The following is a 16722-nucleotide window of genomic DNA, read 5'->3' on the forward strand; positions in this document are numbered from 1 at the left end:
AGTAATACTACACATACATCATTTTCATACAACATTATGTGGTAAGATATGATTGGCTAATTTAAAGTTAAAATTAAACTTTCACCCAATCACATCTTGCCACATAATGTTATATGAGAAATGTTGTATGAAAATGATATATGTGTAGTATTAAACATATACTAATATGTTATCTATGTATTTCATTTATGTTGGTGTGACGTTATCTTTATTGATTGATTATATTGTAATCAGTAATGCTACGGACATCACCGAAATTTTGTATCAATGTGGCATCTATTAAGAAGCGGCCACATTAGATAGAAAATATTGATTTCATGAATGGACGGCCATCCATCTTACACGGACGGTTGTCCATATGTTATGCACAACCGTTCATCACAAATGAACGATCGTCCATGATAATATCAATGGACTATCGTCCATATAATATGGACGGGTGTCCATTTACTATAAATAGATGTCCATCTAAGATGAACGTCTGTCCAGAAAAGTTTAAAAACAAATAATGGACGGGCGTCCGTCTTATATGGATGGGCGTCCATATATAATGGACGGCTATCCATGTAAGATAAACGGTTGTCCATACTCAAATTCTAGTTTAGTAAAAAAATTTCTTTAAAATTTTCAATAAGAATGTTTGAAAATTTAGGGCTCCCAAAACAAGTTTTAAAAAACAAAAGCCTTCTGCCACCGTTCTTTGTCTTCTTCGTCTCCATTTGCCGCTGTTCTTCTTCTTCTTCGTTTCCATCTGCTGCCGTTCTTCGTTTTCATCGTCGCTATCCTGGACTATGACACTACATTGTGAGTACTTTTTATCTAGTTTTTCATTTCTTTTTTGCTTTGCATTTTTTTTATAAATGAAAAAAAAAAAAAATTTGAGTATGGACGCTAGTCCATCTCATTTAGATGGACGACCATCCTCATTAGATGGACTTGCGTCCATACTTTGTACTTTAAAAAAGTTTTTTTTTTTTTTTCCTTTTATTTCATGTAAAAATTTTGTGTTTTAAATATGAATATTTCATCTAAAAATTTTGACGCTTATTTGTAGAAACGTCTTAGACAAGCTATAGGTTTTTATAAATGAAAAAAAAATTATAAATTAAAAAAAAAATTATTTGAGTACAAATTATATGGGCAACCATCCATATAATGTGGATGATCGTCCATAGTACAGCGACTCCAGTCCATAATATATGGACGGGAGTCTATTGATATTTTTTAGACTCTGGTCTATTCGTGATGAACGATCGTCCATAAGATATGGACATACATCCATAATTGTTGGACGACTATTCATTCACTGAATACCTATATTGTGTCGTACATGGCCACGTCCGAGTCAGATATCACATAGATTGGTGCAAAATTTCGATACCAACATTTGGTGTCCGTAGCATTTTTGTATTGCAATATGTTATATGAAAAATAAGTTAAGGCGCTCATAAATGAGCTAGTTTTATTATAATGTCCTTTTAACAACTCTTACGTAATGTGAAAATAAAAAATTAATATAATAATTAATAAAAACCTTGCTAGTTGTTTATTATTTGTACTAATTTCTTTTATTAAAAAAAAAAAAAAAAAAAATTGGTGTCATAAGTATTTTGTTCCTTGTTTAAAAATCTAAACATTATAAATGACTTGTCGTCCCATTAAAAAGGAAAATTACTTTTTTAAAAATTATAAACGACATGTCGGTTCCCATTAAAAAGGAGAAGTGATAAACCCTGCTGTGCTGCTTGGACAAAGCTAGGGTTTTTGGTAATCCAGAGTTATTCCAGACCATGACTCGACTGAGAACGGACCAAGTTCTGAAGGACAGCAAGACTGGCGACCCTGACTCCATTACGTCTCTCGCTCTCACTCACAAAGCTCTCTCCGATGTACTATCGACGCCGTTTTTATCATTCTCTCACTATCTCAAACCCTACTTTTGCCAACACTAATCCTTCAATTCAACATGTTTCAGGTTTCTTGCTTGAGCGATTTCAAGAACTTGGAGCGACTTGACTTGAGCTTCAACAACCTCACTTCTCTTGAGGTATTTTTAATAACATTTATGCCCGGATCATGGTTGTAGAAATGAAACTGAATTTTATTTGCTTATTTTTATGTTGTATTCAAAGGGATTGAAGTCTTGCGTGAATTTGAAGTGGTTATCGGTTGTGCAAAACAAATTGCAAAGCTTGAAAGGAATTGAAGGACTTTCTAAGCTTACTGTAAGTTTCATTTCATTTGCTTTTCTTCATTCTTTTATAGGTTAATTGGTTTGTGGAGTTACTTTGCCTTGTCTTTGTGCATCAGGTGCTAAATGCGGGTAAAAATAAACTTAGGTCAATGGCTGAAGTTGGGTCCCTTGCCAGCTTACGTGCTTTAATATTGAATGGTAGGTTTGGGAATCTGTAGCATTTTATGTTTTAGTTGTTGAAGGTGATCACTTTGTGCTCATTCTTGTATTGTGACTGATGGTGCAGACAATGAGATCGTTTCCATTTGTAGGCTTGATCAAATGAAGGACTTGAATACACTAGGTATGAATTTTTAGTTCTCATTTTGACACCATTTTGTATGACTTACTATGTTTATTAATGGATTGACATGGCATGCTTTAGCTTAAGTTGGCAGACAATGAGATCCTTTCCATTTGTAGGCTTGATCAAAACAGACACCATTTTGTTTATTTAATGGGAAGCTGGAGAAAATGGAGATGTAATCCTAACAAAACATATTGGAGGTAAAGGCAAAAGTTGTTGCAACTAGGGGATAACACGATCCGAGCCGAGTATCTGTTGGCTTGAGCTCGGCTCGTAAGCTACAGTGGCGGGTTCGAGCTCGAGCTCAATCGAGCTTGAAAACTCGAACTCGAGCTCGATAGCTAGAATGGATGCTCGAGCTCGAGTTCGAGCTCGAGCCGGCTCGAACTCATGAACTGCTCCTGTATGTGATGGAAATTGCAATTCTGGAGCTCTAATTGACTTCTGATTCAATACAATCTTGCAGGACACAGTCAAGAATTCACTCAAAACATAACCAAGAATCTCTCCAAAACAACAATGAACATAATACAAAACATTAACAACAGCCAGCCATCTCCCAGCATCAAACATCTCCCACCACCTTAGAATCTAGCATAACTCACAATAAAAGCCACCATAAAACCCCTTCTAAAATCCACTCAAAACTCACCATATTGTCGGTCAGATCTGGCCTCCGTTGGCCTATGTGGGCTGCCATATCTAGCCAGCCACATGGACTACACGATTGACCAGATCTGGCTGGCGTCGTAGCCCAAACGGCCATCCATATTTGGCCTTCTTTATGGCCTCGGTCAGCCATGGCAGCCATGGTAAAAAGAAAAAAAAAATGAAAGAGAGAAAAATGAGAGAAGAAAGAATGAGGGAGAGAAAATAGAAAAGAAAGTAAGGAAGAGGAGAAAAAAGAAAAACAAAGAAAGGATGACAATGAAAGAAGGAAAAAGAAAAAGAGGAAGAAGAAGAGACGGGATGAAGAATATAAGGGAAAAGAGAGAGAAGAGATAAGGGGAGTGAATATATATATATATATTTTCAGCTTGGCTCGGCTTGCGAGCTTGGCTAGCCAAGTATCCAGGTGTTCGAACTCGGCTCGCCGGTTGAGTTGAGCCGCTAGAGCTTGACCTGAGCCCGAGCCACTCGTGAGCAGCTTGGCTCGGCTAGCATCCCTAGTTGCAGCTAACCTCATACAAGACAAAGCAGGTTGAAATGAAGAATTGATGTTGAACTTAGGATCCACTAATAGTTTTTATGTATAAAGCTCATTGGCTTGTAGGAAGACCGGAATGACAGAATCATCTCAATCCCTACATAGGCTGCTACTGCCAACCGGCTCAAAATCCCTAGATTAGTGTCTGTTTTCTGTTTTTCTCAGGTGCCTGTTAGGAGGTTTCTGGTCATATGTAGATTCTACAGGCATCACAAGGAAAGGCCTTGGAGTTTTTCAAGGTGTAATTTGAGGCCTGGCTCCCTCCACAAGTTTTCTTAACATAACAAACATACTCCAAGGTTAATAAGATTGTTGCTGCAGCTTAAACAGCAGGATAATTTTTCTTGGTTATTATTAGGTTTATCAGGTCCACCTCAGTTCAAAAATGGGTCTGAACATATAGGGTAGTTGGGATGGCAAAGGAGTTGGGCAGGGGTAGGGGCAGGTTTGCCTTACGATCCTCATACATGTTTCCATACTTATACACTTATTTCAACGCTTTAGACTTTCTTGTTTAAGAAAAAAAAAGGTTGAAATTCTAATTGGTAAATGTAATTCTTATAACATAAAGATAGGTAATTATTTTTCACTTCTATGTGATACTTATTTATATAAGTTTTCTTTATTTTCTTCAAAAAAAAAAAAAAATAATAATAATAAAAAAATAAAAAGATAAATATATAAATAAAGCATATAAGTGTTCTTTACTGAAGTCATCAATAAAAAAGGGGCTTGCTTGCGGGATGCCATAGCTTTAGCGTCAAGGGAGGTCTGAGTGGGAAGAGAGGATTCGGTGAAGTGGGTAAGGGACTTAAAAAAGAAAAGGATCTAGAATTAATTGTGTTTAATAAAAGATTGTTGGCAATAATTTCTAATTTACTGTTGACAGCATTTGCTTTTAACACCTACATTGTATCCCTTATTTATGTGAATTGACAAAAAAAAATTGAAAAAAAAAAATGGAGATGGTGTCAATCCACGTGAAGGTTAGCACATGTTGTGTAAAGAAACAACAAGTGTTATAGAGATTGAGTTAACTACTGCTGTTATCTAGTGCAATCTGATGGATTTGACAGAGGAGTTAAAAGTAGTTATTTCCAATGTCAATATACCAACTTCTTAATTATTGAATTGCAGTGGATCAATTAAGGTAGTTATTGTTTATCTATTTATTTTTTGAATTTGAATTTGCCAACAGTTCTTGATTAATGAAATGTTTTGGTCTCAAATGAGTAATAGAAGTCAAAAAATCGAATTGAAAATTGATTATTGGAATGAAAGATTGCTTTGTAGTCAATAGAATCTAAATGATGCTCATTTTGGGATTCTTCTGTAGTTCTTTCTAGAAATCCAATCCGTGAAATTGGTGAGTCTCTGCTTAAAATGAAATCTCTAACGAAGGTAAACAATTCTTTGGTCATCTTTTGTCTTCAGCTACAATTTAGCATGAGTGTAGCTAAGGCTGCTAATTTCTCTTGTGCCAGCTTTCTCTCTCTAACTGCCAGGTTGAGAGTGTTGGTTTGTCACTCCAGTCCTGTGCTGAACTGAAAGAACTCAGACTTTCTCACAATGATATTAAAGTATGTGGTCTACTCACTGGTTCATTCTTTTGAAAGCCAACATTTGATCACTAAATTAATAAATAATTGATTAGATTGCTTTCATCAATTATTATACAATTGACAACATTTGATCATTAAGTTACTTATAGCTTCTTCTGTTCTCTGTGATTTGCTTAGGCTCTCCCAGCTGAGTTGGGTTATAATAAGAAGCTCCAAAATTTGGACTTGGGAAATAACTTGATTACCAGATGGTCAGACTTTAAGGTGAGAATTGAGGAATTGAACTTTTTGTTTCCTTTCTAGTTTATTATTTGTATATCTGAGATATTCTTCACCACATATATTGACAACATGCATTAATGACAGGTGCTAAATTCATTAGTTAGTTTGAGAAATCTCAATCTACAAGGCAACCCTATAGCTGAAAATGATAAATTAGCAAAGAAGGTAATGAGTTTGGCATGTTTATCTTGTTGATGTCTTTGAAGTCTAGCCTTGCATTCCTTTCAGGATGATTTTGAAATCAATAATATTGCAGGTAAGAAATTCATTGCCAAACTTGCATGTATTTAATGCTAGACCGATAGATAAAGGCACCAAAAATGATAAGGGAGACATGGTTGATGATTCAAAGAGTGCTGCTAAAAAACATAAAGTTCATTTGGCAGAGAAAAGAGATCACATCAAGGAAGTGAACTCCAAGGGACATGTGACTGGTCAAAATGAGGATAATCAACTGATGGCTCGTATTAATCTTGGTACGGGAAAAGAATTAAAACGTAAAAGGAATGACACAAGTGACAAACTCTTGAAGAAAGAAGTTCAGCACAATAAAGAGGATTTTGCTGTTGAAAATAAATTAAAAAAGAAGTCAAAAGAAAACCAATGTTGTGTAAAGGATGAAAAGGGAGATGGGCATCTAAATGGTTCTAGACATGTTGATATGGAGAAAGGATCGGAGCAGGAGAGAAACAAAACTACCGACAAGTGCGCAAAGAAAGAAGTTCCTGTCAATGTTGATAGTAAGGGAGTTGAAAAGAAAAAAAAGAAAAGGTCAAAGAGGGAACGAGGTGAACTTGATGTGATAGATGATGGAGAAACTTCTTTTGCAGACCTTTTCTCTGCAGATATTGCTGAAAATCCCACATTTGATGGGGAAGACAAGATGGTTGATGAAACTTTACGGTTGAAGTCGGTGGATGGTTCAGTTGCCACTTCCGCTAAGAGAAAGAAAAGTAAAAACAAGGGTATGGCTGCTGCACTTGAGTTGTCTCAAGGAGTTGAAGTTGGATTGGGAGGGCCATCAACATGGGGTGATGACTGATAAGTGTGATTATTCTGCAAAGGAGCTGAGTGAATGTTTTGTGTGTTGTTGAGTTAGATTACTCTCATTTGAGATGTCTTCTATGAGTTTGAGTTTGAGTTCCTAGAAATTCTTTAGCATTGACTGAAAAAAGTGACTCGTGACTCTTGTAATTGATGAAATTTTGATCATGAGATTTTTATCACTGTTTTTTTTTTTTTTTTTTTTCTCTGAGGGCTTTTGATGCTTTACTTTCACTGTGGTTCTTGGGTCCAAGTGTATTCTGTAATACAGTTCTAGCCTACTATTGGAGCAAATACAAGAGCATCAATTTTTTTTTTTCTTTTTGCATAAATCATAATATAATTTTTGAATAGTCTTATCAAGAGTCGAGATTCAACGATAGTGGTATAGTTGTTGTACATAAGAAGTGACTCAACTTATATTAAAATTAAATAATTTAAATGTATCAATCTAATAATTCTAAATTGTGTTAAAAGTAGTGTATAAACTTTTATATCTATGGCTTTCAAATGTTTTGAGTGTAGAAATTCATTTGCAGGATTATTACAAGATCTTAAGGGTATGTTTGCATAGTATACAGTGTATTAGAGCAAGGGATTTTTGATATTTTTATATTCATTGTCGTTGTATTTTTAATAATTATTTGATAATATAACGTTTTGCGCTCTCATACATAGAACACATGTTGGTTTCAATAAAGATTTGTTGAATGGTTGGATTATTTGAAGATTTGATAAAGGATGAGGCATAATGCATTACGTTATGGACTATATCACATAAATTTCATAAGAGTAATGAAAATATCCATCATACTTTATCAAACCTTCGAATAATCCAATCATTAAATTGAGACTTCTATCAACAAACCCTTTACTGTAATACACCTCAGAAAACATTATAATCAAACAATAATAAAATATTCAAGCAGTGCTGTACAGAAGAGGTACCAGAGTTAATTAAAACAAAAGAAATAAGAGCAATTGGGTACTAACAAAAAAAGTTCTCTCATTCTAATATCAACAGCATATGCAAATTGAGGAACCAAATTACATAACTGATTAATAAGAAGAAAAAAAAGACAAAGGTTCTAAAATTAAGACAATCCTTCATTATCCAACACGAAGCATAACTTTGAATCTTGTCGAAAGGACCAAAGTCTCACCAATCTCCCTGATTGAAGTTGATTGGCTTCATTATCCACCACTTTCTTAATCCAAGCTCCAATCAAGTTATAAGTGTAGGTTGAACCCATTTCCCATTTTTTCAATTCCAATTCCACCATTTCTGTGGACGGTGTAACTACGCAAACCATTACCCCTTTCTTATCATCAAGAATCTTCATCTCCTCTTCATCAACGAAGTCACAGTTGCTCATTTTCTTCCTCGGTATCGATAAACGATTATTTACCTTGGCTACATCCGTTTGTGTCAATCTTTTTTGCATAACGAACATAGTTTTGATACCATTCATCTCTTTGATAACCCTTTCGATTTTTTCTGGCATCTCGGGTTCCGCCTCTAACTCCAATTCTTGTTCTGGCCTTTTAACAATCTCCTTGCAGCCAACCCTTCTCTTCTTTTTCATTCTATTTTCCTCTTCTTTCTCCAATGTTATCGTAATACTGCTACTCATGTCTGATGCTACAGGCTCTTTTTCAGTTAAGCTTCGTGTAGATTGAGCAACCTTCTTCGCCCGTTTTCTATTGGATTTTTTCTTTTTAGGAAAACAGTCTGCAGCACACAAGAACTCAACTCCACTATCATTCTTGATCTTAGGAAACTCTAGTTGCAGTTGTTTAACTTTTGCGGCTTTCTTGGAGTCAACGAAACCCGCTATAAACTCTGAAAGAATTCTTTCCGTGAGTAACCTTTCAAACTCAGATTCATCAGTCGTAACCTTTCTGATTTCTTCCATGATTTCAGTGAAAGAATCATTGGAATTAGAAATTTTCGCTTCAACAAGATTAAACATCTTTCTCATTCACCTGGTCTTTGTTTTCTCAAGCTTTGAAGAGAAAGCACACAGCTCACAAGAACGAAAACCCTCTAAACCCCTGAAGAAGTTTCAGGATCAGAACACTATTCGAAACCTTAAACCCTTAAGACTGTGTAAGTAGGCTTTCAATGAAGTGTTATGGGTTCCACAAGTGTTTTGAATTTATAAGTCTAGTCCTAATCCTGTCCCAAGTAGGATTCCTATTTTGATGGTAATTAAATTTCCTAATTTGAAACTAATTAAAATTAACCCAACGCTGATAAATTTGATTGCTTTTAGAAGTTTGTTTCCTACTTTCCTATTCTCTTCCTAAATAGCTAATTAAATTTGAATTTAATTAACCTAACCTAACGGCAATATTTTTGAATTTAATTGGTCTTTTCCTATTACTGTTAAATAAAAGTGTATGTATTTTTTTTGCAATATTCATTTAATAAAAACTTGATTTACATTTTTTTTTGTAATAGTTCAAAAATAATATTAAAAACATTTATACATACGGCTTTCATTGTAACTTTTGATTTACATGATCTATCACAAGACCCTAATTATGCTATTTGTTATTATATAGGTGCATCCACCAATATATCTTATACATATTTACAATTTATGATGAATTGTGATCTGTATGTATTAGTAAAATGGTTATCAAGTTTGTGACATAACCAATAAGTTTCAAATACTTAAGATAAATATATAATATGGTAACAATATGGATAATAGAGTATTAACTTAAACTTGTAATATTAATTTTAATAAGTTGTTTCATTGTTGAATTATTTTACATTAGAGGCCTTTTAATTTAAAGTTTAAACTGGGGGCAGGAAAAGCGATTGAGCTAGGTTTTTTATATTATATTATTTTTTATGTATCTTAAAACCAAACGGTTTAAAGTTAATATTATTTCTCTTAATTAATGAAATCTTCAAATAATCCAACCATTCAAATGAGACTTCGATCATTCTATCAAGAGATGTATTTTAAACCAACAAGGGGTTCAATGTATTCAAGTGGAAATAGTATAAATATTATTAATACTAGAAATTTAATTTCAGAGTTAAATTGATGCTATTGGCCTCATCAATTATCTGATCATAGTTACAAAAAAATTATTTAATTTACATAATTATCGTCGAATAAAATTACTGAAAAGATAAAGGACATTGAATATAAAATATCCATATAATTATATAAATATGTTGTTAAAAAACAAGTTAAGCTCACTTTTTAAAGCGGTATTACTTAGTCTAAAAAGTAATGAATGATAGGTGTTTCTTCATATAAATTCAAAATACTCAGCAACTATAACGGCGTTTAAAAAAAAATAAATCAATTGAAGACCCAGTAGTATACAATAAATCTGTTGAATGAACATATCCTGGACAAAAAGACAACGAAATCAAACTCCTTCATTATCCAACACGAAGCATAACTTTGTATCTTGTCCAAAGTCTCACCAATCTCTCTGCTTCATTATCCAAGCTCCAATCAAATTATAAGTGTAGGTTGAACCCATTTCCCACTTTTTCAATTCCAATTCCTTGGAATCGATAAACGATTATTTACCTCCGTTTGTGTCAATCTTTTTTGCATAACGAACTTAGTTTTGATACCATTCATCTCTTTGATAATAATCCTTTTGAATTTTTCTGGCTTTTTAATAATCTTGTTGCAACTAGCCTTTCTCTTCTTTTTCACTCTATTTTCCGGAACGCTATTGCTACTCACCTCTGAGCCTACAGGGTCTTCTTTTGTTAAGCTCTGGACAAATTGTAGTAAAGATTCAGAAACATTTTCTGCCCGTTTTCTATTCGATCTTTTCTTCTTATTAGGAATACTATCATTCTTGTTCTTAGGAAACTCCAGTTGGACTTTGTTATCTTTTGCCGCTTTCTTGGACTCAATAAAACCCGCTATAAAATCTGTAACAATTCTTTCCGTGAGCAACCTTTCGAATTCTGATTCATCATTCGTAACTTCTCTAATTTCTTCCATGAAAGAATCATTGCAATTAGAAATTTTCAGTTCACCAACATTAAACATCCTTCTCTAACCTGATCTTTGTTTCCTCAAACTTTGAAGAGAGAACACTCAACTCACAACCACAAAAGCCCCTTTAAACACCTGAAGAATTTACAGGATCAGAACACTTAAATCCTAAAAAAGACTAGACTGGGTAATTCAAAGTGTTATTGCTTCAATAACCCTAATCTTTTCCCAAGTAGGATTCCTATTACATATGTTTCCTAATGATAAAATTTGCTTTTAGTGGCTTCCTAATCTCTTCCTGAATATTTGATTTGCATGTGAATATCATACTTGGTTTGATTAACCTAACGACAATAGATTTGATTCTAATTGGTTTCTCCTAAATATATAGTTTCCTAGTAACGTGCACTAATTTCTTAAAATATGATAATTTGACTCTCTAGTAAACAATATGACGGCTTAAGTCTTTGGCTATTGCCCTTGCTTTAAATATTATTTTTAAAGTAACTTTTGTTAATGCTAAATATAATTTTATGTATGTTTTGTAATATTTAGATAGAAATATTAATTTATTCATTTAATAAAAACTAGCTTTCTTATTTAGATATTATTTTTAAATGTACTTGATTAACATTTTTTCCGAAAACTTTACTTTGTTAAAAAATAATAATAATTATAATAAACTATTAAATAAATGAGAGATCTTATTGTGTTTCATGTTGAAATTTTTGAATAAATAATTTTGTTATAACAGATAAATTATCAAATCAAACAACTAAAAGGAGAAATAGAATTTCGATAATGGTAAACATACATTATCATAAGAATAATTTTTCTACAAAGATAATCCAAACTTCATCCAGATATCCTTCTTCATGATCAACATATTAGATTGTTTAATTCATCTTGGGGATTGTAATTCTTTCAATTAAATTGTTATATTTGAATTATTGTCATTCTAAACTGAATTATTGACTTGGAAGGAAAAATGTCACCAAAATGAAAGCAAAGATTTTTCGATTAAAACAAGGACCAATGCCATTTTATTTATTTATTTTTTGGTATTTTAGGAAAAAAATCACGTTTCTGCCTCGGAATCGGAATTCAAGAATTCTCTTTGGTAGATTGTTTAAAGTCTTGTTGTATCTACAAATCACGTCTCTATGATCAACATAAGTCTTGTTATGAACAAAATTATATAAATTTTTTTTTTTGTTAATTCAAATTTTATATAGTAACCTTTTGTGTTATATTTGTTATTAAAAAAGGCATTAATAAATGATTGTAAAACAACATAATTTTAATTTTTGAAAGCAAAAAAGATTACACAAAAACTGCAAATAAAAAATCCTAATTTTTTAACAAATTAAGTGTTTAAAAGAGATTGATATTTTACACAATACAAGCTAGCTTAGGGATTCTGACAGAGTTCCTACTTCCTATTTAACTTATTTTATTTTATTTTTCTTCTCTTAAAAACTTTTGAATCTAGTGTTCCTACTTCTCATCATTGTCGAAGGTGTCGGAAAAGACTTATTTATACATTTATACATTATACAAACACTTTATTTAATCTTATTTTTTAAGTATCTAATATTTTCTTACATATATCATATTTTTATGTTAGTGATAATCAACATTCGTCTAATATTTTTGTTACATATAACCTTTTAAATGAAACCAATTTTATCTTTCTCAAGGGTATATAATAAATATCTACCCTTAAGAAGATTATTGAAATTAAGAGTCTTAAAATAAATTGAAAATTTTCTTCTATATCAATATTGAAATAATTAACGAGACGTAATTAAAACAAAAAGGAATGAGAGCAATTGGGTAATAACAAAAAATAAAAAATAAAAAAAATACCTCTTTTCAATATTAACAAAATATCCAAATTGATGAAGAACCAGATTTTTCATTATAAAAGGATCATATGACCCAATATTATACATTAATTCTGGAAAATGAATGAGATCTCCTTAATTAACAGCATATATATCTATAATAAATTCTGAACAAAGCACATAGATGATTAAAAAGATATAAAAGACAAAAATCAGCATCTACATTAAGACAATATAATGATCGAAGTACTTAACATCCTTGATTATCCAACACGAAGCATAGCTTTGAATCTTGTCGAAAGGACCAAAGTCTTACCAATCCCCCAGGTTGTAATTGATTGGCTTCCTTATCCACCACATTTTTAAACCAGGCTCCAATCAGATTATAAGTATATGTTGAACTCATTTTCCACTTCTTCAATTCCAATTCCACGATATCTGCAGATGGTGATGGTGTAACTAAATGAACCATTATTCCCTTCTTATCATCAAGAATCTTCATCTCCTCTTCATCGACAAAGTCACAGTTCCTCATTTGCTTCCTTGGAATCGATAAACGATTATTTACCTTGGCTACATCCGTTTGTGTCAATTTTTTTTGCATAACGAACGTAGTTTTGATACCATTCATCTCTTTGATAATCCTTTTGAATTTTTCTGGCATCTCTGGTTCCGCCTCTAACTCAAATTCTTGTTCTTGCCTTTTAACAATCTTCTCGCAACTAACCTTTCTCTTCTTTTTCAGTCTATTTTCCTCTTCTTGCTCTTCATTCTCCAACCTGATAGTAATACTGCTACTCACGTCTGATGCTACAGGCTCTTCTTGTGTTAAGCTTTGTATAAATTGAATTAAGGATTCAGAAACCTTCTCTGCCCGCTTTCTATTCGATCTTTTCTTCCTAGGAATACAACCTGCAGCACTATCATTCTTGTTCTTAGGAAACTCCAGTTGCACTTTGTTTTCTTTTGCCGCTTTCTTGGACTCAACAAAACCGTCTATAAAAGCTGTAACAATTCTTTCCGTGAGCAATCTTTCGAATTCTGATTCGTCATTCGTAACTTTTCTAATTTCTTCCATGATTTTCTTGAAAGAATCATTGCAATTAGAAACTTTCAGTTCACCAACATGAAACATCTTTCTCTAACCTCGTCTTTGTTTCCTCAAACTTTGAAGCGAAAACACTCAACTCATCAAAACCACAAAAACGTAACACACAAACCCTTTAAACACCTGAAGAATTTACAGGATCAGAACACTCTCCTGAAAAAGACTAGACTGGGTAAAGAGGGATTCAAATTGTTTTTGCTTCTAAGTGTTTTCAATTTATAATGGCTAGCCCTAATCTTGTCCCAACTCCCAAGTAGGATTCCTATTTTGATGCTAATTATTAATTAAATACGTTTCCTAATTGGAAATTAACTAATTAACCCTACGCAGATAAAATTTGCTTTTAAAGTGTTTTCCTATTCTCTTCCTAGATATCTAATTTGCATGTGGATATCTTACTTGGTTTCTTGTAAATTAAGTAACCTAACTACAATAGATATCTTAAAAGCTTATAATAATTTCACTGTGTTTTAAACACTATGACGATTTTAGTCTTTAGCTATATTGCTTGCTTTAAATTAATATTATTATTGGAGTAACTTTATTACTGCTAAACAATTTTTTATGTATGTTTTGCAATACCTGAGAAATTAAAACTAGCTTTTCTATTTAAATGTTTTTTAAGAAGTACTTGATTAATATTTTTTCCCAAAAACTTTAGGTAGATTATTTTGTTAAAAAATAATAATTAAAGAACATTACTATTACTATTAAATAAACGAGAGATGTTGATTTGTTGGCCACATGAGATGAGCATTGATTTGCTGGGTAGGCGATTTGAGGTTCGTGGTCAGGTATATGAGTTTTGTGTCGTTAGTTTTCTGGGTTTCGTTTGAATAGTCTTTTTGAAATGTGCTTCAATTTTTTTTAAAATATGAGAAAGTGGAGGAAAAGGGAAAGAGTTATGTGAATCCTTTTGTTCGTTCCTTTGGATGGAATGTGTTATGCCTAAAAAATCGGGCTGACGTGAACTCACGCCAGCAAAGGTTTTGTGTCATTTAGACGTTGTCACGTCGTACAAGGACGAAAGAGATAAGGCTATCGTCAATGCGGCAGGTAAATGCCAGGCATGTGAGTGGCTAGGAATTGTCCACCTACCCAAGCCCTACGCGATTTAAAGATGTCTCCTGTGCAGACAACCAATGGGAAGCAGGTTAGAAATTATACCACACCTGTCCGATTGCAGAATCATGATTACTACCTTGAATCTCTCAAATATAAATAGAGGGTCCTCTCTCATTTACGGGATTGACTCATATTGTCTAAAAAGATACACTCACTCTCCTTCTCTCTCTCTCTCTCTCTCTTCTCTCTCTCTCTCTCTCTCTATAGCTATATCTATATATATATATATATATATATATAAATTCTCTCTAGATTGTAATTCAGCTCACTATACGCGACCTAACTATAACCACCTATTAATACAACCATAGTGGACGTATGATTCGCTTTTGACCATCCGAATCACTTTAAAAACCGCTTCTTATTTATTCTCTTATTGCATATTTTCATATCATGTGTAATTTTTAAGTCCGCTTAGCACTTTGCACGTGTGAGTCATTGGTGTCAAAATCAAGCATCAATAGTTTGGCGCTAGAAGGAGGGTGCTAATTTAGTATCTGCTCTTCATCAGAACCTCTAACCGATTGGTCCTATCCATCAGCAAATGGCTTATGGTTTCAAAACTAAGCGAACTAACCTCGACAATGAGGAAATCCCCCAGGTACAGGATGACACTTCTCCCGAAGTGCCGCTAGTCCAGTAAAGTACTATGACGGATATTCCTTCGAGCTCACAACTCGACCCAGCCGTGATGAATTACCTGGAGAGGTTCAACAATACTTTCCAAATAGTTAGCCAAAGTTTAGACTGTTTGGATTAGGTCGTACCATTAGAGTCCAACGAGGCGGTGCCACTGCCAAAGACGCCTGCAGGTCATGCGAAAGTGCGGAAGAGGGCGAAAGCTCGTACCATGCGCACTGCAGTACGTAAAAGTAAAGGAAAGCAAGTGGCGAGTAGTGGACCGAAGGGCTTTGAGGGACTAGCGAACACCAGTTGCGCAACGGGCAGAATACTAGTGGCATTGTGACTCAGCGACATGTCATAGCATGAGCCGCCCCACGCCACATCGCATGGGCACTCCCACAAAAATGCAAGGTAGGGAGATTCCTAATATCGACGAAATGGTGACCTCCACCGTCATCATGCGAGAAACCCCCATCGTCTGTGGGTCGGTTTTGACCACCGTGGAGCTTGGGAAAACTCCCCGAGCCATTCAATGCCTTCACACGACCCCAATCAGTGTATGTCAAGGCTCACCGAAGCTTCCGGCCAAGCTGAGGAAGAGTCCGATTTGCGGTCTTTCCTCAACCGCAACCGTGAGGGTCAAACCCACGTTGCAGAAAGTGATCCTCAGGTAGCTCCACTACCTCAGATTGAGGAATTACAACGAGCTTTGGATCAACTTAAGGCTTAGTAGAATGAGCGTGGGAAGGTCGCTGAGGCGTCTCCCTTTTCTCCAGCAGTGTTAGCTGCTCTTCTTCCATCGAGATTCAGAATGCCTGACATGCGGGCGTTCGATGGAAATTCTAATCCGTTGGATCACCTTTACGAGTTCAATGACCTCATGGAACTCCACCAAGTCTCCGACTTGGCTAAATGTCATTGCTTAGCAGTAACTTTGCTTGCCTATGCCAAGCGTTGGTTCAGATCACTTCCTGCAGGATCAATCAGCTCATGGCAACAAATGAGCTCATCATTCTTGAGACACTTCCAGGCAAACAGGAAGTTCTCGATGTCGTTGAGCTATCTAAGCAATATACAGCAGGAGAAGAATGAATCCCTTCAATCTTATATAGACAGATTCCATAGGGAACTCCACAAAGTGGCTCACACTCCCAAAGAGTCCGTTCGGACTCTCATTATCTCGGGGGTTCGCCCGCAAACTGACTTGTGGAAAGAACTACAATCTAAGGATGATGTTTCCTTCACTTGCTTTTACGACCTTACTGAAAAGTATCTCCGAATAAAAAATTGCATGGTCACCCTTAATCGCCATGACCCCCGTCTTTCGACCAGTGCTCTCTACCGGGGGGAGAACAGTAGAAGGGCTGATAGCAGATGGGCTAATGACGATCAGTGGA

The 16722-nt window shown here is 34.4% G+C and overlaps 3 protein-coding genes across 3 annotated transcripts; 1 reads left to right on the forward strand and 2 right to left on the reverse strand.

Moving 5' to 3' along the window:
• The first annotated feature begins 1933 nt into the window (after positions 1 to 1933).
• On the forward strand, positions 1934 to 6929 carry LOC116105635 (dynein assembly factor 1, axonemal homolog). Its single transcript, XM_031392047.1, has 9 exons — positions 1934 to 2047; positions 2133 to 2225; positions 2311 to 2392; positions 2481 to 2537; positions 5084 to 5148; positions 5232 to 5327; positions 5487 to 5573; positions 5676 to 5756; positions 5848 to 6929. Exons 1-9 carry the CDS (start codon positions 1967 to 1969, stop codon positions 6631 to 6633), a joined length of 1428 nt encoding a protein of 475 aa, XP_031247907.1. The 5' UTR covers positions 1934 to 1966; the 3' UTR covers positions 6634 to 6929.
• Positions 6930 to 7729: 800 nt separating this feature from the next.
• LOC116105609 (B3 domain-containing protein At2g31720-like) lies at positions 7730 to 8608 on the reverse strand. Its single transcript, XM_031392017.1, has one exon. The coding sequence runs from the start codon at positions 8606 to 8608 to the stop codon at positions 7730 to 7732; it is 879 nt and encodes a 292-aa protein (XP_031247877.1).
• Positions 8609 to 12718: 4110 nt separating this feature from the next.
• On the reverse strand, positions 12719 to 13603 carry LOC116105610 (B3 domain-containing protein At2g31720-like). The gene has a single exon (XM_031392018.1). The coding sequence runs from the start codon at positions 13601 to 13603 to the stop codon at positions 12719 to 12721; it is 885 nt and encodes a 294-aa protein (XP_031247878.1).
• Between the last annotated feature and the right edge of the window lie 3119 nt (positions 13604 to 16722).

This window comes from Pistacia vera, unplaced genomic scaffold (assembly GCF_008641045.1).
Source record: "Pistacia vera cultivar Batoury unplaced genomic scaffold, PisVer_v2 Contig501, whole genome shotgun sequence".
Taxonomy (NCBI): domain Eukaryota; kingdom Viridiplantae; phylum Streptophyta; class Magnoliopsida; order Sapindales; family Anacardiaceae; genus Pistacia; species Pistacia vera.